Source organism: Mizuhopecten yessoensis, unplaced genomic scaffold, assembly GCF_002113885.1.
Source record: "Mizuhopecten yessoensis strain PY_sf001 unplaced genomic scaffold, ASM211388v2 scaffold7725, whole genome shotgun sequence".
NCBI lineage: Eukaryota > Metazoa > Mollusca > Bivalvia > Pectinida > Pectinidae > Mizuhopecten > Mizuhopecten yessoensis.
Genome location: NW_018407191.1, coordinates 531,304 through 554,813, shown reverse-complemented (window position 1 = coordinate 554,813; position 23,510 = coordinate 531,304). Strand labels below are relative to the sequence as shown.

The window sequence follows — 23,510 nt, the reverse complement described above, 5'->3', positions numbered from 1 at the left end:
ATAACATTAAATGCTGTAAGATTATGCATTGGTTCATTTCTTCAGAAATGAAAATACATGTGTTACTCATCAATTGTTGTATTTGTGCAATACACAGTATTATTTTGTTAATTTGTGCTATTCCACGTTATCAGCATTATTTGAAATATTTGTTTAAGTCCTTTTTAAGAGAAGTATTCCATAAATTCAGCTGGTATAAATATGTTTCATGATGTACATGAACTAATATTGTTTATCTTTTATTATATGAATTAGAATTACTGTATTATGTATTTGGTCGATTAAGACCTGTCTGTTGGCGTTGACGTCAACATGAATGCTTTAATGCATTGTTCAGAGTAGTACAAAGAACAAGGGCCCATAATCATGAAAACTCATTACCAAACTCAGATTTGTTCTCAGACCTATTGCTTGTTTCGGTGAAATTATTCAAATTTCCCATTTTTGTCCCATGCTTTGAAAGAATTTTGGGGAAAAATAAGCCAACCAACGCTTTCAATGGATAGACTATACTTTCTGACAGATTTATATGATTTTTTGAAATAAAAATGGTTTGAGCAGGGAATTTATGCTTGAGCACGGAAATGGTTTCATGAATAAGAACCCTGGCTCCAACTCGCCTTTACATGTGCATGTAGCCCGATGATTCATTTATAGATTACTTCGGGGCAAAAGACAACAAGGGAATACAAAAGCGTCAATAAAACAATGATTCGAACTCAAAATTGATAAAACTAGGGCAACATATGAACAAAGGAAAGGTTCACAAAAGCACAAGGAGAATAAGACCATGTGTATCGGAGGGGTAAGCGTTTTCTGCTTCATCGATGACACCCGCCATGTAAATCATAATCGAGTTAAAGTACCATTGAACATTTTTATGCGACGGTATCTCCAAATTAAATTCGGTTGGGCGACGCAATCGGATAACGCAAGACGACCGGAGTTCGATTCTCCGGTCGGACGTGAAGAAGGTAAAAAGTCACCTGCCTGACCGCGCGGGTTTTTCTCCGGATGCATACGTTTTCTTCCGCAAGAGTGATTAATATAAGTTGAATCTTCAAAATGGCTCTTTAGTTTTTAAATATTCACATTAGGATCTGCAAAAAATACTGAGGCTACCGAGAAATGAAATCTTCAAGGGCTGCCCTGAAGTAGCAATGTATATAATTTGTACATGTTTATTTTAAGAAATACTTTAGAGGTGTGATGCATGTACCATCCCAGATGACATATGGATTTCAATCATGGACTACCACGCTGTGTGCAAACCCTTTCAGCTGAAGTTTTGAATTCATAGCTTTTAACATAACATCAAATCAAAAATTTAAATGTGTATTCGGGGACTTCATTGAAATACATCAGAACATTTATTATAGCAAAAGGTACTTCAATATATTTAGTTAAAACAAATTATAGCATTCCGTTCTAATAAAGAAAATAGACAGTTGCATTGAAGAATCGCAAACACATAGTTGTAATGTCATATTCTTTATAACTAAAAAAAATGTTTTTATTATGCATGATGACAAAAATATACTGCAACAGATCCCAAAGTTTACGAAAATCACTGTAAATGAAATGTCACTGCACTGAACATAAACACTAGCATGAAGTTAGAATTAGCATTACCATTAAGTACATTTAAGAAAGTGTACAGATTTTTGAATTTTGCAAATGACCAGTGTCTCGACTCTAAACCGCTGAAAACAAATCACTTAGCCACACTGTGCCGAATCAGTTAAGTCAGCTGTCAAAAACCATAGAGACATTTCGCCCAATTGCACTATAAAGGCAGCCAGAAGGATTGGTCCTATATTAAGAGGATGTTAAAATGGGGTCATAGAGGTGACTCAGCTGGTGACCCCCTTCGTCGCTATTCATCGAAATCCCTTCCTTCCTAACCCAGATGGACTCTTTGATTTTCCGGACTATCCAGTTGTCCTCCCTTTCAAGCACTTGCGATTATTGTTCAATCTATGATGCGATTGTGTGTGTTAGCATGGTCTGCAATAGCTGAGTTATCGTATTGTTTCTCCGATGTTTCCCTTGTATTTCTAGTGTCGACTTGCTGTTTCATTGCCTCACCGTCTTTCTAATGTTCTTTAAGGCGTGTCCCAAATTTCCGGCCAGTTTCCCCGATGTATGTAAGGTTACAGCTGTGACATGGAATCTGGTAAACCACCCCTGTTTTATCTTCCTTCGGCAATTTGCCTTCGGATGAACTAATAGTTGTTTGATAGTGTTGTGTGGTCTCAAGGGCGTGCTGATGTGATATTTGCGCAACACTCTTGAAAGTGTATGAGATAGTGACCATGCCGTCACTTTTTCTCTCTGCGTCTGTACGTTTTTGTTTCTGGGGGTCATTTGTATTGCTTTTATTTTCCATTTTTTTTTTTACTTTCCTTATCGACCATTTGGGATGATATGTCGCTTTTCCATTTCAATGTATTCCTGTTCAGTTACGATGATATTGCATCTGTCCAGGAGAGGGCGAACTACCCCGAACTTCTGATGCGATGAATAGTGTGAATTGAAGCTGAGGTACTGATCTGTGCGAGTGTTTTTTTTCTGTATACCAGCAATTTGATGAAACCGTCAGTTCTTTTTTCGATAAGGATGTCCAGGAATGGAATTTCTTCTTCTGATGTAAATTTCTCGTGAGACATTATAAGTCGCGATCGGCAATCGGCAATTGATATTAAAATATCTCTCTTATAGAATGGTGATTTATAGTGTGTGGTAAAAATATATTTTGTTATTCTGGTAAAAAATCGAGGGATATTTGGGGATGAATAAACAACCCAAGCTCGACGTTTTGATTCTGAACCAGTGGTTTATTGTAGATAAATATTTTACCCTGCAACGATACAAAATACAAGACTGTTACTACACGTACACATAACACTATCGATACACATATATCAGATACGAGTACAATCTGACAATTAGCACTTAGCTGTAAATTATGTGCCGGGAATGATATGATAACAAATAATGAATTGGAAATAGGAGATATACTATTTCCTTATCTATTAGTTACAATATGTATTACATTTCACCTTTACACATATGGCCTATTGGCATTTACTTTTGACGTAACTAGCAAATGGTGAAAACCATTCACGGACGTACACACTGTTACAGGACATTAAAAAAGGATATATACATATTGGGATTTTTATGACTTATAATGAAATAATCACCTCTGTGTGGCAGAAGGCTGTCTGCATGTCCAGCTCATATATAAGTCTGTACACGTATTCAACTCTTTAAACATAAATTAAATACAATCGTATACGTACCTACCGGTGTAATGGCGGTCACTCAGGTAAACCCCGCGTTTGCACACATACATGTTTTATTTAAAATGATATATAATACCGTACAAAGAATATCAGATACTGCTCGCGGGAAATACCGCACGCCGGACAGGAGAAAGGACAAATAGAATAGATCGACAGGTAAGTTTGTAAATCGAAAAAAAACCCGAGTTTATACCTCACTTATACTCTTGTCAGTCGTCGGTGTCGTCGCTCTCTCATCTACCTAAAGTCATACAAAGGTATCATATAATAGATATATACTGACGTCACACTACTGGCCTCTATACCGGACATATTATTATACAACATTACAAATACATTTAATTGAATTAAATTCTGACACACAAGATCTCCGAAAATTGGATAACTTTTATTGTTTACATTTCGCTAGTCCCGAATGCTACACAAACCGGGTACATGTTATTACTTAGGCTGCATTCGCATATCCCGGTTGAAACGGTACGTGTGGCGCAGAAATATTCCACGATATGCAGAAAACTAAAAATGCACAGTTTCGGAGAATAAAAAAACAGTGTATCAAGAATATTAGGACCTTCTTTCATCCGTCCACTGAGCTACATAACGTATCTTAAAAACTACATGTGACTTGACATTGTTTTAGAAAGAAATAACGCAAACTGGCAATAGTCAGCATTTTAGTTTCGGCTAGGTACGTCTGGACCCCTCAATCTACACGTGCCAAATTTTCCTGAGGTCAGCCACGCTTCAGATCTGTCGTTTTCTTTACAAGTTCAACCGGTTCAACCGTTTCAACCTTATACGCGAATGTACCCTAAAATGTAGGAACTAGCAAAGTTCACCATATGAATGTTTTACTTAGACGACAGGGTTCATCATCAGGCGTGAGCGTGGGATTTCATACTAGTAAATGAATATTTTGTGTCCGGTCCATCGGGCAACTCTTTATGGTTCGTGACAAGAATAACACCTTTGAATAGCATGTATATTACACGAGATAGATATTTTGACCTGCGAATATAAAAGTAAGTCACTAAAAAAGTCAGTGTTCCCTAGAAAGGATACTGGTATGAATAAAGCACATGACAATAGCTCATGTCTGTAACATAAACAAAGAGATGTTCCGAGAGAATTTGACATCATTGACTTTGCTCTGATGTCTTTCGGATGCTTCCTTGTTGGTTTGTGATATGTTGTATCACATTATTGATTACTTATTACATTATTTCGTCATAGCTGTGTAGTATAACAAATGTTTAAGACACATACAGCATCAGTTGTCCCGCACTGACCATGACTGACCAGCACTTTCTGGACAACATCTGGCGTACACTAGGAACATGGGGGCGTTACCAGCGAATTCAGATGGCCTTACACATGGCGACCTATGGGAGCGAGGCCTTCCAACTAATGATCATAGTGTTCATTGGTAAATATAATCAAATGTACTGTTTTTGATTAACAGTGCGTAACAATATTTTCGGCCATCAGAATAACCTTTTCATATTGTATGTTATAAACTTTTCACGAATAATTATTGTAACGTTTGTGTTTTACAATTATGATTTTGCGAGATATGAAACATGTGTTCAATTCGCACGTGGCGACTTATTTTTTATTTTGATGTCGTCAACAGTATTTGTTTGATGAATAATGCAAATATAACTCCATTGGTGGAAAATAAGGATCCCTGTCCCACTGCATAATATGGTTTACATGTATACAGTAACCTCCCCTTAATTTTGTTTTTGATGTAACTGCATATTATTAGTTAAATGGTTTGTTACTGACCTACAATGGAACCATAAAGGGTCAGTCAAATTCATAGGGAGTGAGGACGAGGGCATAGGGGAGGCAACTCTTATAAATGTTTTTAAACGTTTTTTTTAACCTTTTCAGGACAATTCTGTGCGAAAAATACACACAGGAAGGTCTTCGTTCGGGGATATTTGGGAAGGCGTATTTTAGACCTGATTTGTTTAAATTTCGAAGCGACAGACAAGGGCCGCCAAATTGCCGCCTAAGAAATTTTACTGACCCCTATAGTCTCATAGGGGGTCACCACGTGACCCGATTTTAACCAATCAGATGCAACAATTTTGTCCGAGGTGCGATAACACAACCTAAAGCCGGCCAAGAGTTCAAATCCTGGTCTAGCCCCGCTCAACGTTTCACAACCAAAACACTATTGCTGATTGTATTTTGCTTATTTTCATTTTTATACTTTTTCATAAAAGTCCTATAAGGTATAGTTTTTTGTTTGTGGTATGGGATCCTTTCTAAAAAGATTTTACTGAATCTACATCACTGCCGTTTATGAAATTTATGATAGACAAGTATCTTATCAACTTGATCTATTTTATATATAACGATGTTTTTTCCTTATAATATGGTTTCTCTTTTGTACTTTTGAGGGAATTCATGGTGCCTTTTGTTTATTTCAGTTTTTCATTTTGGTGTCTCATATATGTTGTCTTTTCGATTCATAATGAGTTTGATTTCTGATTTTGTCCAACGTTTCCTGCTATTTGCTCCCCTATTGAGTCTATTAAAATTTTGTGTGTTACAAACGAGTACCACTGGTTCGGTTCTGACGTCATCATCGTCATCCATTTTGTTACGTCATATACCAAACGACAATAATGATATCGAGCCTAACATTGCTTTGTCTGAAACGATAGAGTTTCTTTGTTTGCTAAAATAATTTAACCCATTTAATTTATTTTTCTAGAATACCAAAATGTTTCGGAATGAAATTCAACATAGCGCTATATGGTGAAATATTTCGATACATTCTGAATTTCCTGTTTCGTCAGATTGTGGCTCAGTCAATAGCTCGTTCAACCAGACGCTTGATCACTTGTAATTTTCTGTTCGGCGTAGCTTGCTCAGACAACAAGAGTCTGGTTGAACGAGACTACTCAATCAGTTGTTCTGGTTTGGGTCGAGACACCGGTCCCCTGATCTCTTTTCTTGTCAAAGGAAACCGACGTTTTCAAAAGCTCGCCAAAGAAGTTTACCATTACGATTGGTGTTCAAAACAAAGTTAGCATTTACCAATATTCTATTATGGCCCTTTCCCGAGGGAACTGTTCTCTTATAGTGTTGTCTGGGGAGGTATAGTGCCCTCCCCAGACAACACTATAAGAGAACTGTTCCCGAGGGAAAGGGTCATAATAGATTTAGTTCATCACATGACTGCCATTTGACCATAAAAAGACAAACACGAGGAAATGCATTGCGTATATTGGCATAGAAATCCGCCAACACACCGTTAAATTCACTGCATTGAATCGTCGCAAGATCACATACATTTCCCCTTTCCAGGAGGAACTCTTTAAGGACTGTGACTGTAAATTGTGTCGCCTGCTTCGTTTTCATACATTGCTGAGCCTCTGCAAAGCAATCGGCAATCCCGGTCCCGACTCTCGAAGCCATTTTGGCAGACGACAACAATGAACTGAAAGTAGAATATGAACAGCGCCCCCTAGGAGAAGGGGCGCAACTCTTGGCGTCACGCTACTTTTCCCGCAGTCTCAGCGGTCCAAAAAAAGGTGTAGTGCCCGTCTCCAGGTATAGTTCCCGTCGTCAAGGGCGGATGCTAACTATTCCAAATAGAGCAAGGGTAGTTATCCAATAGCTATCCTAGTAATTATCATGTGATGTACTAAAATGTATTAAGCTTCAGCTGTCTTTAGTTTTATAGACTTTCGTAATCAAAATATTTATTTTTACGTTTCACGCCAAATCATCCGTAATGTTACTGTATTATGTTACCAGCGTATACATTTCCATAACTACGAGCGAAACAATAGCTTTATGGACTTTTTTTTTTATTTATTTACTGTTATTTTGTTATTCTCATCATTATTTTGTATAGGACTTTTTTTCATTTGTTTATATCTACATTTTTTATTTTAAATAAAACCCTAAAATACAGTGTCATTGGTAATAATTAAGTTTAACTAAATCATTTATTATTGATTTGATTTGAGGGGAAAATGTGGTCTTCTTTTATATTTTTCTGTTTTTAATTTACTTTTTGTAATTTTTTATGAATTTATTTATCGATCTTTTATTTTTATTTTTTTGTATTTATTCATTTATTCGTTAATTTTTATTCTAAACTTTTACCCACAAAATAAGTTAGTATAATTGCATCATTTGCAATTAATATAATTTGTGAAAAGTTGTGTGAAAACTTGCGATTAGGAAGAAAAAAAAATACTGTCCGGTTTTCTCATGATTATTTTACGATCAGTAATTATCAGTATACATTTTACGTCCTTAGGATATCGTCCATCGTACCAATGTGCTGACCTCGGGAATACGACCAGTATGTATGACACACTGTCGAACGCCAGTCTCACTCCTCTGTACCAAGCCTGTCACGTAGATATCCTCATAAATGGTACCAACACGACTCTGATGAAACTGTCACCATGTCCGGCAGGATATACGTACGATCTAGAGAAAGATCGAACGTTTGTTACAGAGGTAAGTCGTCGGTATGCATGGGTACGGGATAGAGATTGACCGAATGAGTGTTACAAAGTTGATTCATCGGTAATCATAGGTACGGGCTAGAGATGTGCCGAATGTGTATAACAAAGGTACTTCATTAGTTAACATAAGTACGTGCTAAAGGTGGGCCGAATGTGTGTTACAAAATTATTATACTGTCTCGTTTTTCCGAAAAGACGCCCGGGCGATTAGTTTTTTGGTCAAAATCGGCCAGCAAGCTAGGGAACCGTTATAAGGACGCCGGGAGGTTATCGGCCACTAACGGCCGATTTTTAGACGCCGCACGGGTCGCCGGGAGCTTTAGAGCAGAGATAATAGTTGCGGTGTCCGCCCGTTTTTTTCTGACCCAAACTCATCGGAACCTACCCAGCAGTCTCCCATAGGTGTCCCGCAAGGATTTTGTAAGATTATCTCACGGCTTCCGGTGGCATTGTACGGTCATCTTGGGATATTTTTACAATTTTACATACTCCCAACTGTCCTGTAGACCGCCCGATGTCCGGACGGGTACCGTACAACATCGTAAAAAGGGCCTGTCACACCTAGTCGATTTGGGTCGCCGGAGCCGGAGCTCAAAAATGTCCGCCGTTGCGATGTCGGACCGAGCAACGGGACCACAACGGCAGTACTCCGGCAGTACTCCGGTAGAACACCGGTAGCGCCCGGTAATGGATCGGCGGCTCTCAGGTTGCCTCAATGTGTACCGTACCGGTACTGATGTGATACTGTAGTACTACCGTATGCCACCAAAGTAGTACTGATGCGCCGCATCTTTATAATCATACGGGCTACGTACGTAACCCGCCCGTCACACGACCGCACGAACATCTTCCAGCTACTGTACGACAGCCCGGCCATTGTCAGATAGCCTTGCGGTATCCTTTCGATAGTCTTACGAGATCCCTACGGTATACTTCAGATGTCCGTTCGATTTAATCCTGCAAAATGTTTGCTGGGGCCGTGCGGTGCCCGTATCTCATGTGTACATGCTCAAGTTAATCCCAGACATCGGAAAAAAAGTCCCCGGGACGCCAGGAAGACGGCCGCTTCCTGCTTCCTGGCCGGCGGCCGGCGCGAATGTGACTGAAGCATTACGGAAAGTGCCGACGATTCCCGATCGATAAACAGGCGAGAGAATCAGCGAACGTTTGTAATTTGGATAAGTTGCATTTATACGTAACGTACGATCTAGAGAAGGACATGTTAAATTATATTTGACAAAATGCTTCTTTTCAAATTAAAAATATATTCAACTTAACTAAGAGGGTAAGGAAAAATCATTTAAATGAAAGTCGACATGAAAAGACGAAACGCACGAAAAAACAAAAGCAGAGATATCACGAATCCGACAAAAAACCGCAGGCAAAACCTAATGCTCCGACCGAATGGGTAATTACATTTGTATATTCTGCACAACATATCGTGTTCCTACTTGTTTTTATCTCGACAAATCTGTGAATGCAAATTGGTCCCAAACAATCCAAGAAAAACAAAACACATTTTCAGCACAATTTTGAGACATGGAACAAGCGCTATCGGTTTATTTTAGAGTAATGGATAATTCATATAAATCTACGTAATAATGCTTCCGTCAAATATTGAAATTCTAAATTCCTCCTGAACGGCATTTAGTATAGCGTAAATGTTATCGGGAAGAGAAAGTCAGAGCAATTGTCAATGCAATATTTAATTCGTATTTTTGAGAAAAGAGAGCGTTTTATGCGCTTTTAACATAAGGCGATTTTAACGTAATTTGTGTATTTTGCTTTTTGTATGAATGTTAAACGTTAGTTTGCATGCCTTAGTGGAATCTCGTGTGTGATGGAGCGGAGAGAGCAGAAATCTCCCAAATGTTACTGATGATCGGACAGATGGTGGGGGCAGCCTTGCTTCCTCAGCTATCAGACAGATTCGGACGCAAGTTGGTTCTGGTGACGTCACATATAGTTCTATTCGCCGCAGGAGTGACCGCTTCTCTCGCACCAACTTTCATTGTGTTTGCCATTATGCGGTTCATTTGCGGCGTGTCACATCAGGTATACCTTCTACATGTAATCTTTGATAGTATGCGTAAAATTATGTTAGATCTATCTCCTTTTAAAATGTCTTTTTCAAACCCCTAAGCGGCGCAAAGCGCCGCAGTGTTTGATCTGTAAACACTTAGTCCACTTCCGGTGCTTCCCGATGCGTGAAAGCCTTCTGGGAAATTGATGCCGCATACTATCTACAATAATATGATAGTTAACATTACACTATCCGTATTTATTTTATTTTCCATCGAAATGTCCTTAACTCTCCTTTGACAAATTATTTTATCTTCACTGCAGTCAAGACCTACGAAATGTCATATCTTCACAAGTGAAGATATCATGGTGGCTTTGTTCAACTTTTGCAACTTACATTATAGTATTTACAAAATTACATCATTGATGTCATTTTCGTTTGGAAATTTTACCAGATTATAGCAGCAACAGCACAATTGCAATTGAACTTTAGAAAAGCAGAAGGATATGTGTGTATAGATTAGGTATACTACTTACGCCGACTCGATTAGAAAAATCATACACGCGATCTCAAGTAAACTCTCCGAATACATATTTAAAAACTATACGTTGGTGTCCCTAATCCTATCATTACCTCTTTTGCTGTATGCCATCTTAAACATCTTATATATGAGGGATTGAAGCATTATATTACGGTATTGATCATTTTTTTTTACAGTTAAGTAAGAAATGGGAAGAGTCTTCTGAGTCATTTCCGCATTCGCAAGTAGTTGTCTCGAAGGAGAGCTTTATAAAGGTCGTAATTTAAAGAGCTACTGCGGTTTCGTAATTGACAATGTATAATATTAACTTTTCTAGACCCATATTCAAGAAAGCACTTAATACAAGAAGGGGTAGTGACTTGAGGTGGAGTTTTGAATTGTTTAATGGATTCTGATGACTTTGTCTCCATTGGTAGATTATTCCAGGAGTCTGAAGTACTTGGTATGAAGGATGCTTTTGTGACTTGCAGTCTATAGTATGGGTTTTGAAAATTATTCATGTTTCTAAGATGATAGCTAGAGAAGTTTGACACAATAGGTGGTAGAAGAGATTTTAGAAATGGGGGAGCAGTATCATGATAAATATTATAAAACATGGATAATTTTCTAATCCTGCCTCTATCTGTCAATGATTTCAATCCGAGGTCTCTGTATTTTGTTTTGTTTTATTTTGTAAAAATAGGTTATCCAGTTATTATTCGACCTGCTTCCTACTGCATGTTCTCTGATTTATTCGAAAATGTGATATTACATTCAAATAGTAGTCTTATAAAAACAAGGTATATTTTTCCATTTTTTTTCTATTTAGGATGTATTTTAATTTCCTTAAAGTTGCAATGTACTTTGTTGTGTTTGTTAATACATGTTCAATGTGAGAGTTCCATGTGCCGTTGTTACTAATGATGACTCCTAGGTGTTTGTGGTTTTTAACAATAGGGATAGGTGTGTTGTCGAAAAGAAATTGTGGGTTAGAAGGTATATTTGTGTTAGAAATTAAGAGTATTTCGGTTTTATTTGGGTTGAAATTCATTAACAATTTATTTGACCAAAGGTTTAATTATTCCATGTCATAGTTTATTACTTTTTGTATATCGTGTAAATTTTAAGAGCAGTTTGCTAATGCGGTGTCGTCAGTAAAAAGTCTAGTAATTGAAAGTAGTGTATTTGAAATATCGTTGATGTATACAAGAAAAAGAAGTGGCCCAAACACTGAACCTTTAGGAACTCCGGATTTGATAGATACTTCAGAAGATATAGCATTTTTTAGTACGACTGACTGGCGTCTGTTACTTAAGTAGTTTTTTATCCAATCTAAAAGTTTACCTTTTATTCCGTATGTTTCTCATTTTGTTAATAGACCTTTATCTCGGTCGAAAGCTTTAGAAAAGTCACAAAAAACAAGAGCAGCATTTCACGATTCTTCAGTGCTGTAAGTATGCTATGATAGAGTTCGATGAGTTGGTGAGTTGTAGAGTGATTTGGTAAGAAGATGGACTGTAAAGTATATAGAAGTTTGTTGCTGAAGAAATAGTTATAGAGTTTGCCAATGCAGCTAAGTAAAGAAACGGGTCTGTAGTTATTTGCCAATTCAGATTCCCCTTTTTTGAAAATAGGTGTCACATGGGCAAATTTTCATGAATCAGGAAATACAGAAGTACGAAAGGATTCGTTGAATAGAAGTGTAAGGGGTGCAGATATTTTATTGGATATCATTTTGTATGGGTCTATAAGGGATTGTGTAGTATTTGTTACTCTAGTTGGACTGGTAATCAGGTTAGTTAAATTATATTGCTGTGTTACAATGCTTAGATGTTATTTCCTGTTAATAAGTCAATGTTAGTATCCTGTGTTAATATAACCTGAGGTGTGTAGTCAAAAGCTATGTCAAAAGAATGTTTCAGTAGAGTCCAAATTCCAGAGTTAGTATTTTTCCATGGAGGTTTGTATAGTACCCATAGAAGATATTTCTTATTATCAGTACAAAATTCAATCCAAATTATTTCGTCATTCGGTGATTCAATATCAAGTCTGCGTTTAGGCAGTATGTCTTAAGTTGAAAAAATCACAATATCGCCACCAAAAGCGTTCCTGTCTTTTCTAAATATTGTTGAGAAGTTAGTAAGAAGTAGGTCAGAATCAGGGATAGAAGGATCGAGATGTGTTTCTGTTAAGCACAATATGTCTACGTCATCGGTAAAACTCTCAAGAAAATAATTTTATTTCTAACGCTTCGAATATTCAAATGCATGATTTTTAATGAGTTATCGTCAGAAACAGAAAAGGATATATTGTCGGAGTCGAAGTCGTTAGATAACTGTCTGCTGGTCCTGGATTTGTATGTATATCCCCTGACAGAAGTAAGATTAAGATTAAGAAAAGGGCGATGTTGTTTGGGTTGCTATATGTCTGTAGAAAAACAATAAAAACAACTGCTACAGGCAAATATATAAAATGTAGCTTAAATATATCGTAACAGGAATAAGTGTTGTTGTGGAATCTGTACGTTTTGTTTAAATGGGTTTGTTTAGAGTAATATAGTCCGAAAGCACATCTCCATGTGGATAATGAGCACCCCGTCATGAGCGATAGAAAAAGTATGAAGTATGGACATGGAGACTGCTAACGGATAGTTCTGTTATTGTTACGTGTACGACTGCCAGATAACCAGGATAACTAAAAGGTAAGAGCGAGGGGAACAAAGAGTGGGGAATGAAAGACAAGAGGTAGGGAACAATATAAACACATTTGCCACAGTTACACAACATCGAAAAAACAAAAATGACATTGTGTTTGCGGGTGATCAACTAGTCGTATCGCATGATATGGACACCCTGTTTAAGTCAGACAGATAATGTTAATTAAATATGAGTAAATACACGGATGAGCATATATATTGTAACAAAAATGATGACAAAAATATGTACATCAATGAAATCATGAATGAGCATAAACTCAAACTTTCATACGTGAAAGCCGACACGGATGTAGATTCAAAAATGTAACATGAGTGACAACATGGATGTAAAACCGTTTGTACTATGAAAAAACACGAAAGCTATCGTGTGTAAAAATAATTGCAAATGTGAAAGGGCATTTATGGACACGAAATTAAATCGGATAAGATTTGATATTAGCCCGAACATAATCATGAACAAACACGAAGGAGCCGTCAGAGAATTTGCACATGTACGTATTCATGAATTCATGAAAGGTCCGAGTTTAAAGGATATTGTAGACATGTTTGTAGACGGCATGAAAACAGAATATACATTTGTGGTATGAAAACTATTTTCGTACAAGTATATATAACCAACGTCAATATTTAAGTCGAGCTACTTAAAAAGTGTTATAAAAAGAAAATGGTATAATTTTACCGTTAAACACTAGATATGTACTTCACCCGTTTAAAACAAATATTCAATAACAACCAGAAAACTAGCGTCATGGCGGAGTTTGTTTTCGTTTAAGACTCGAGAGGTAACAATTTCTTTGACAAGTACCCTCCACCAGTTATAAATGAAAAATTCAACTCAAAATCGGCTGTGACTAACACCTTAACCCAGAAGACAGTTAATAGTTTATCTAAAAGTGTATTATCAAATGAAATCTTTGTAAAAATTGCGGCAGGTATAAATTGTAATTTTCGTTCATCATGTTCTGCATCTTCTCTCTCAGAAAATGTCGTTATTTTCTGAGAAAGCGTCAGTTGTTGACATCTAACATGCAGTTAAAATTGGACGTTTTCTTGCCTTGGTAAAATTTCTAAGTGACAATAAAGCAATATGTGAGGATATTGGGCGTGAGCAGAACATTCTGAACATTAAAATTAATGCCATTAATAGTCGGAGAATAAATTAAAGTATGCAGTATGTGTTCCTCGTGGTTGTTGGACTGTCAGTAAGTGATTTTCATTTAAAGATCTGGTGTCCAGCAGCTTTGCTGCATTTTCCTGTCGTAAATAATAATAATACATTTCCGGGTGAAGAACTCTTATGAAAAGGAGGCGCATATTACAATCATGTTTCTTTATAATTTTGATGACTCCTGTTTTTATTACACTGTAATCGATTGGGTAGAAAGTGTGTGCCAAAGTGGATGAATTTGCAACAAAAGTGTGCACATTTGTTGATCCGATAATCATATGTTCCAATAACTTTACCCTATTTGTGCAATGTTCATAACTCGAATCATTTGAATTAAAGCATTGTGGATACTGTTGCAATATCCTACAATGTAAGAAAGAATTTAAATACGAATTCTATAATAGTTTCAATAAACACGAAGTGGCCTTGGTGGTATTTCTTTTTTTATTTATCGCGGTAAACGCATGTTAACTCTTTCACCCCTATCCAACTTTAGTTAACTCTAACATGCATTGACCTGGATGAACCCATTATGGCCCACAGTGGTGAAAGGGTTAAACAGGTATAATACAAACTTGTGCTTGATATAATTTAGCTTCTAATAACAAAGAAAAAACATTTCTCCCAAAATAACAGGGAGTGTCTATGACTCGGACAGTGATGACTATTGAACTACTTCCGGCAGAATCCAGATACATGACTGAAGTACTCGGGGTAACTTTCTGGACATGCGGCATCATCGTAATAGCTCCAGTTGCTTACCTCCTTCGGAACCTCTCGTGGCGAAACACCTACCTTATCATGACAATGTACTCTGCATACAGTCTTGTCGGCTATTGGTGTGTATACAACACATATTGTTTGGATTATAATGCTATGGTAACCAATAGCAATGTAACCAAATAACTATGGTAACCAAATTGCTATGGTAACCAAATTGTATCCTTTATTTGTGTCCAGACAATCTTTCAAATTCATTTTTTACCAAACAATTACGACAGTGATATCCAATATGAACATCACAGGGGGTCCGAACAAACGGATTTTTCTTGAGAGTGTGCACCTAAATCGATATTTGTATATACCTAGAAATGTTACAGTGGGTCTGACAGTGCGGAAAACATAATACTTAGAAATCACTTATTTTTTCGGACTTTAAATTCAGCGTACAATCGATTTTTAACTTATTTGCACATTGATCACGTGGCGTACTGTCCATTTATACAACTGAAAACTAGATGATACAAGACCTTCAATCAGCGTAATCAATATTAAAAACTTAAAATATTAAAAAAAAGGAATACCGCTGAAATATGTACGCTTACCTTTTGCCTTACGTTTATAGACAATTCGTTTATGGAAAAAGACACAAACATCAAACAGTTTCATTGAAATAACAATATAGACGCATCATAATCTAGCTAATCTACATTGCGATTCAATTCTTGCTCAATCACTTTTGTTCCTGTCTAAGCTTGTTTTTGTCTTGATTACGTTTAATTATAATGTAAGTAACAATATGAAAATATTTGAATATTTCATTTTTTTTTTATTACTATGAGGACTTTGCACATATTATGTACGTATCAGGTCAAAACAAAATTAAGCTAGAAAACTACTACGGGAAACGATAATTATTATATATGTATTCAAAGTCGTGTCAATAGACCCACTTAATCGAATTCTGAATTATATTGAAAAAAATATTTAATACATTTCATTGTATATTGTATTTTATATAAAATATGTTTGTTTACTAACTATGAAGAAATTTGTCGATTCCGAACGTTAAGAATATTTACGATGATGTTTCGTTAAGCACAGTTGCTTGTAACATGCTATATTGTTCTATCTTTTGCACTAACAAAGAAATTACAAATTCCGAAAATAAAAAAGATATGTCACATTTTTTCGACACAGGCTATATCACGAATCTGTTCGCTGGCTTTTGGCTAATGATAAGATAGAGGAAGCTAAGGCAATATTGAAGAAGGCTGCAAAAATGAATAAAGTCAACGAAAGCGATGTCCTTCGGATAATAGATTACGCCTCTTCATCACAACCACTGGTTTTGAAACAAGACGAAAGTGGGAATACACACGATGAAAAAGGTGAAAGACGAAGAGAAGATATCCAGGACCCATCCAACTCTGCCCTACCAAAATACACGGTACTGACATTGTTTACACGGCGGAGAATAGCGATGATCACCATCATCATGTCGTATACTTGGTAAGCGAGTCTTTTATTTAAGGATTCGTTCCTCGTATTTACATTCAATGACATTTTGACCATTTTGATGGTATCGAAATTATCGGACTTGTGCAAGTCTAATACACCTTGGTCAAGTTGTTCAAAATGTGATAAGCTTAAAGACTACTTAACGACATTTTTATTATTCTTTAACAATTTGATCAATATACAAGGTAAAACCTCGTTATTTTGCAAGTAATTTTACTCTTCTAAAATATTTCCTATTTTGAAAGATTTTACTCAGTTAATGGGTGAGCTTTAAAAATACACAAAAAAAAGTAAAATATAAAAAAGCTATTCACCTTTTGAACAATTTAACCCATAAGGTGCCGACGCATAAGACGTCATCACTCACTATTTGACGTCGTCTTGGTAAGATAAATAGCTGTGATGCATTGGTTGCAATGTTATAATACTTTTTTTTAAACAACCATAGATGGGTTTACCTCCTCTTCTTATATTGCTTACGTATTCATAGCCAAATGGACAGGTTTTAGGAAAATAACACTCAAATACTTTAGTAGGCATCTTAGTCCATGTTCGTTAAACAAACGAGCAAAAAGCATCACGATTGTGTCGTTGACATCAACGCTCTAAAGTTAAACTCATTTGTAGCATTCCTAACAACGCCATAGTATTTTCATATGAAATGAAAACGATAGTACGATCCTTTTTATCACATAATCAAGACTTGTGGCATTTATTTATGTAAAACGACAATTATCATGCAACATTGAAATGTAAAAAGTCGCCATTTTGACTCCAGTGCGTAAGTCTGTGACGTCATGTACTTGTCCTAGGCGTGACGTCACAATCGAAACAATTGAAATTTACAACCAATCACAGGCCTGATAGGTCATATTAAATGCAAAAAATATTACATGGGTAATATTCACTGGATTACACAGTACATTATGTGATAAATGATAGATATTCTACTGTATATCTTTTATATTGGCCGAAGTATAGACAATTCTGCAAAACCTGCACTAGATGTGATGAAGGCAATGGATAATGTCCCCAGGCATAGAAATTCCAAAGTCAGAAGCAATGGTAGCTGTTATTTAAGGTAAAGGCTACAACTGGTTTGGAGACACGTCCTAAAGCGACAATTAACTGTTTAAGTACATTAAACCATGTACACCAAACTAATCACTAGTTTACAAGGATTACTTGTTTACTTTTTTTTTCTTACAGGGCTGTGAATAGTTTGACGTACTACGGGCTTGTTTTGTCGTCTGCTTCCCTGCCTCTCGATCGCTACTTGAGCTTTTTACTCCTCTCTTTAGCGGAATATCCTGTGGCAGTTATAGAGTACTTTACATTGAATAAGTAAGTAAAATGCTTGCTCTGTCTCATATCAACGCTATTAAAATTGCTTATTCTTTATTATTCATAAAAATAAAGAAGACCGTGAAAAATGGACCCGTCAATTTACATCAAAGTCTAACAGAATGCAATCGGAAGGTATCAAGCTGTTGCTATTTCAAATTGGAACTAACGTAACACTGCTTCAATACATGCCAAATACCATTGCTACAACTTAGAAACTTGTATAGGTCTATATTTACATATCACTTCGCCACCGTGAAATATATAAACACTAACAATACAAATATTACTGTATTATATATTTTATTGAAGGATTTTTTTTTTCTAAATTTTATTTAAATATTGAAATCATCTTGTTCAGGTTTGGGAGGAAAAGAATATGTATTCTGTTCCATGCCCTGGCAGCTGTGTCGCTCATTGCGGGAACTATAGCAAACTACTTTTCAGGTAGGTGTAATGTTAAAAAATATTAATTAGAAATTAATGTTAACGTGTATGAACAACAATGTTAGCTAGAACTTTTCCCACTCCAAGTGTTTAATCATTGTTCAATTAAAAATATTTCACGGTCAAACCAGTGAAACAGAACACCAAACATTTATATGTAAACGCAGAACACATGAAAATCCGTACACTCAGAACAATAGAATGTTGTTTCATAAGGATGTCTGGTACAGACAGTTTTAACCCTATAATACCCATTAGGAGACGCGGGGAAATATTTCGGCTTTGATTTTCAATTTAAAGTTATCTTTCGAAAAGAAGAATTTCATTAAAATTAATGTACTGTAAAAGTGGATATTTTCGCGCGGGGAAATGTTTGCGCTATTACTCTTCAATATGATCGCAATGTGGAAATATTCGCGTTGGCAATGATTAAAAAATCGATATATTCTATATATCTATAATATATATCGTACATTAATAGATATTGCATGTGAATATTTTCACACTCATTAACACAACGCAAAAAAACGCGAACATATCCACACCGCGAAAATTTTCAATTTTACAGTTTCATCTTAAGAATTAACAGAGAGCATTCCTAAACTGTGATTTATGAAGTCCCAAGATATATGTAAAACACAAACTTTTGTAAAACTTTTTTTGTCCCTGAGCGTAAGAGAACGGGATAAGTTTGTAAAAACAAAGTTAACTTTAATTTTCGATTTTAATTTTAGAGAGAGCAGGCGCCAAAATAGCATTGATGATATTCTATTTTCTGGGAAAGCTTGGTATATCTGGGTCATTTAGTACGATATTCCTCCTGACTCCGGAGCTCTACCCTACGAATCTCAGGTAAACATTTTATTTACAATATTTATCTTATCATGGACAAAGTGAAACATATACATATATGTATACAGCGTCGAGTTATATTTAAGTGTTTTGTTTTCAAGAGAATAAATTGTGTAGGACTTTCAAAGATTAATAAATAGCTTATTAAGCATGAATATTTATTATGCTAACGAATTATAAGATATGTATTCAACACATTTCTATTTTATGTCGCTGAAAAGTATATTCATTTATCAATCATGAGCAACGTAATTCGACTTGTCATGTGCAACGTAATTCGACTTAAAAACAGTTTTGTAAAACTTGCGAATATTGAAGAATATTTACTTGAAAATCATGTAAACACATATTTTTAGTTTTCTATGGTTCCAAAATGGTAGGTGAAATAAATTAATGGGGGTATTTGAGTCATTTGAGTTCGATTATACAATTTATGTAAGAAATTATTTGTAAATGAAGTGTTCAAGAATTTATATAATGGACCAATATGCAGTCAAGAAAAAGGGAACAACCGATAGTGGTTTTTGAATTAGCAATCACCTGAGTCAAGTTTTGTTAGTATCTACTTTAACTTCTTTTACTGTTCATAGATATGCTGATTGTAGCCATAATAATGTCGCAAACTTACCTTTCAGCTAGTTCCAAATGGCTGACTATTCCATGCATACTACATGTTGAAGGCATGTTATATATTTTAGTACAGGATCGTGATTTAGTGAGACTACCCGAGTTGGGGTGTTGTTGTGTTTTTTTTTATTATTTTGCCCTTTAAAATTTGTTGACGCGTATCTCTAAAAAGAGCTATTTATATTTAATAAAGCTCAAATTATTTGAAAGATTTCAATGATTGAATCCCTTTATAGATTTTACCAAGATTCATGGGGTGGAAGATCCCGTGTATATATTCTAAATAGTTTTTTTTTCGCAAATTATTTTGTTTCGTGTCGTACGACATTGAACATCTTCATTACAAAAAGATCACGAAACGGAAATTTACACATATCAAATCATACTTGAAGAAATATTTGCGAATGACTATTCCTACGTGATACTTTCTGTATACATATTGAATACACCACTCTGATAAAAGTAGCAATGTTTGGTTTAGCAAGAATGTCAATAGCTACATATATGCACTACGATTCCGTAGAGACGAGGGAAATATTTATTCGTGGACACCCGGCAGCAGTTCGTTAACACAGGGCAACTATTTTCTAGTTTCAATTCGGGTGCACTGTTCATACCTTTTATTTTTGCATTATCGTCGTAGGAATTAAAACTCCGCTGCTGGACGAATTGGTGGAATGTTGGCACCGTTTGCTGGTCCACTGGTGGGTACATATTGAGCATTGCTTTATCTCTGAACCTTAATTGGAATATTCCTTTTGACCTTTTTGTCTTTCATTGTTGTAAAACTATCATCACTGATGAGATTGTTTGAATATAACATATTTGTGTCCTTTGTACTTATAACTCTTTAAATAATATCAAATGACAACGATTGAACATTTTCTGAAGTTTGTCACATCAGCTATCGTAAGTGAGTTCCATGAGACCACAATTATTTTTAAAAATGAATCTTCAAATAGGGGCAAGCAGTTTGTTTCTGATCAGAACCTCAAAGGGGTTATACAATCTTCCATGCATAAGGGAGCAACTGAGATATACCGAAGCGTAAACAAAACAATAAGTGCGCATTTGTTGTTGGAAAACCTCCACACCAATTCCGTCCTCATATTTCACAGTAAACATATACATTCCTTAACTCATCCACACATTTATTAGTATTTGTATAAGATAAATAATATACTGCGAACGTTTGTGATATTTCAGGCTGAAAGAGTAAGTTGGGCCCCAGGTGCAGTATTTGGAATAATGTGTCTAACAGTGACGATACTTTTACCTCTGTTGTCCGAGACATCAGGCCGTGAGCTCCCGACCACAGTTGAGGAGTTAGACCACTGGTATAGACATCCCAGTGGAAGTAAACGACAGAAGACGGTCAATACACCGCTTTAAAAACGCATATAAGATTAAACTAATACATCCGAACTGGATATGATGTATTTTGAAGGTAACAAAGCAATTTAAATTAAATAAAGATTGGTGTGCGATACAAACATCTCTCCATAGTCTTTGAATGGAAGAAGAAATTCAGTATGTGAATTTTAGTAGATTGAACTCTTCTACGGAAAATAATGTAAAACTGTATTTTGTTGGCGGAAAGGAAATCCATTATTAATAAGCATTTTTCGTATTGATACACACATATATCCTAAACTTGAGTTCTTCTTCCATCAAAGATAATGACGCTGATGTAACTAAACAAAACAAAAATACCAAACGTTGGGAGAATACAGTTTCTGTAAGAGTATTTTATTTTATACCAGTTCGGTAACCACGACGATAACGTGCTGTTTTGTTACTCCTTCAATGTTAATCTATGAATTATATTGATCAGTAATTATTTATACTTTCATATTAAATTGACGTATTTTTCATTGTTATTGATTTCAACCGCAGTGCTATATATAAAACATTCTGTTGTTGCGGAACATTTCTGAGCGATTTCGACCCAAAATTGTTGTCAAATGTAAGGTTGTTTAAAAAGAATGGTTCTTCAATAAATGTTATCCAACAGAATTGAATTATCTTTTGTTCATCCGATATTCTTATCTGTGAAGAGCATATACATGTAGTTTCTTCGTTGAACCGCCATAAAAATCCAAATATCGTACTTGGTGGTCTCTAGAAAACAGCAATCTTGCTTCATGGTTGTTGCTGTTTTCATTTGGCATTTGTATTAATTATAAAAGGTCAGGTGATAATGTTCAAAGCATACCATATTCCAACATTGCATCAACATTGTATGTTAACCAATCTAAAAGTCTGAAACTTAAAAACAAATATGTGCAAACTGGAATTTAAAATACTCAGCACAACACAATACATTTAACACCTCTTCAGTAATTCACCAAATGTATTGGAAGCAAACACGATTTCACGTACATGTCACCCCTTATTAAAAATTAATACATAGATGACAGTTCTTCATATTAAGAGCAGACATCACGAAGTTATTGTGTAGTGGGAACTTCATGAATGCATTAAATAGTTTATGATAAAGGGATATGCCTTCCTATATGAAATTGATTTCCAGCTTGTTAAGCAAAAGTTGCACTCCGTGCAGAAATGTTTCGGTTAAGTTTTAGGTATATTTTGGTTAATATACTTACCCTGTATTAAAACCTGTAACCATCTTTCGTTGAGGAATCGCTATCTTCTATGTCATAATCAACTTTATTTTCTACTTGATACATCTGTAGATATAAAATAATTCAAAGCAAGGAACATACTGCATACGTAACATATTATAACAGTATTTTGAATTTAGCGCTTTCCGCGCTCTTTATATTGCGCTAAATTATAACTGCGTGAATTGGAGTTTCAATAAATAACTGTTACTGCATGAATCGTACGCGACTGCATCATTGCACTCATCTGCGAAAACGTAATAATGTGCTAAAATATGAGTCGGATCAAAAACGTGTTTGTTTACAGTATGTTTATTCAAAACAAAATCACTAAAAAGACCACTCCAAAATATGGAACCAGTAGTAAGTCATGTGATAGCCCTCCCTGGAGTCACCAGTCATACAGCCCGGGAGCAGGGACTGGTCTGGTATATTTGAAGCCCGGGGAACGAGGTAGGTACCGTTCCATCCAATACTACAGGCAGGGGGATCAGCATCTTCTACTACGGAGGAGTGGAACACTAAGTCAACAGTCTACAACAGATGTACGTAAAACGCGTCAAATGACGTCAACCTTTAATATATACTGAACAAAAAAAATGAAACGCACAAAGTTCCCCCCTGCAGTACACCTTAGCTGTAAGGTAATAATGGAATATTTGGTCAGGTATTACATCAAGAACGATCTCTCTTCTCAACAATCTACCCTAAAATCAGCCAAGCGTGACGATGTCATTGCGTGACTTTGTGAGCTTCTTTAGTCCGAATCAAGAGGCGTGATCAAGCCAAGCCGGAGTTTTTCAAACAAATAATCTCAACGGATACTCAAAGTTCAGCCACATTAATTGTCCAAGTTGGCATTTTGATTTCGCCATTGACTGAGATGCCACGCTTAACGCAAATTCAGAGGGGTAGAGCAATTGCGATGTTGATGGATGGTCATAGCCAAACTGCTGTCGCACGGCAGTTTGGTGTTGGCCCGCGTACAATTAACCGTCTCTGTACACGTTTCCGTGCTACATGTACTGGGTTAGTTTCCAATCGTCCCAGGAGCGGTCGTCCGCGTGTAACGACCGCAGGACAAGACAGGGCGATTCGATTGTCGCATTTGCGCAACAGATTCAAGACTGCTGTA

The 23,510-nt window shown here is 36.1% G+C and overlaps 3 protein-coding genes across 3 annotated transcripts in view; 2 read left to right on the top strand and 1 right to left on the bottom strand.

Moving 5' to 3' along the window:
• Positions 1 to 4,471: 4,471 nt before the first annotated feature.
• LOC110454226 (solute carrier family 22 member 8-like) lies at positions 4,472 to 15,143 on the top strand. The gene is made up of 4 exons (XM_021503635.1): positions 4,472 to 4,734; positions 7,597 to 7,802; positions 9,635 to 9,865; positions 14,874 to 15,143. Exons 1-4 carry the CDS (start codon positions 4,599 to 4,601, stop codon positions 15,141 to 15,143), a joined length of 843 nt encoding a protein of 280 aa, XP_021359310.1. The 5' UTR covers positions 4,472 to 4,598.
• Positions 15,144 to 16,148: 1,005 nt separating this feature from the next.
• On the top strand, positions 16,149 to 19,125 carry LOC110454225 (putative transporter B0252.3). The gene is made up of 4 exons (XM_021503634.1): positions 16,149 to 16,469; positions 17,688 to 17,822; positions 18,184 to 18,269; positions 19,004 to 19,125. Exons 1-4 carry the CDS (start codon positions 16,240 to 16,242, stop codon positions 19,123 to 19,125), a joined length of 573 nt encoding a protein of 190 aa, XP_021359309.1. The 5' UTR covers positions 16,149 to 16,239.
• Positions 19,126 to 22,676: 3,551 nt separating this feature from the next.
• The window catches only part of LOC110454209, a 2,722-nt gene continuing 1,888 nt past the window's right edge, over positions 22,677 to 23,510 (bottom strand). The window contains exon 3 of the mRNA XM_021503594.1: positions 22,677 to 22,909. Within this exon, the coding sequence (XP_021359269.1) occupies positions 22,706 to 22,909 (204 nt within the window). The 3' untranslated portion in view covers positions 22,677 to 22,705. The remainder of the gene's footprint in view (positions 22,910 to 23,510) is intronic.

Bases quoted from the DNA above. Each gene is read 5' to 3' on its own strand.
- LOC110454226 (XM_021503635.1), top strand. From the start codon at position 4,599: ATGACTGACCAGCACTTTCTGGACAACATCTGGCGTACACTAGGAACA. The intron at 4,735-7,596 runs GTAAATATAATC...TTACGTCCTTAG, and splicing joins AATGATCATAGTGTTCATTG to GATATCGTCCATCGTACCAA. The intron at 9,866-14,873 runs GTATACCTTCTA...CCAAAATAACAG, and splicing joins TTTGCGGCGTGTCACATCAG to GGAGTGTCTATGACTCGGAC.
- LOC110454225 (XM_021503634.1), top strand. From the start codon at position 16,240: ATGAATAAAGTCAACGAAAGCGATGTCCTTCGGATAATAGATTACGCC. The intron at 17,823-18,183 runs GTAAGTAAAATG...CATCTTGTTCAG, and splicing joins GAGTACTTTACATTGAATAA to GTTTGGGAGGAAAAGAATAT. The intron at 18,270-19,003 runs GTAGGTGTAATG...TTTTAATTTTAG, and splicing joins TATAGCAAACTACTTTTCAG to AGAGAGCAGGCGCCAAAATA.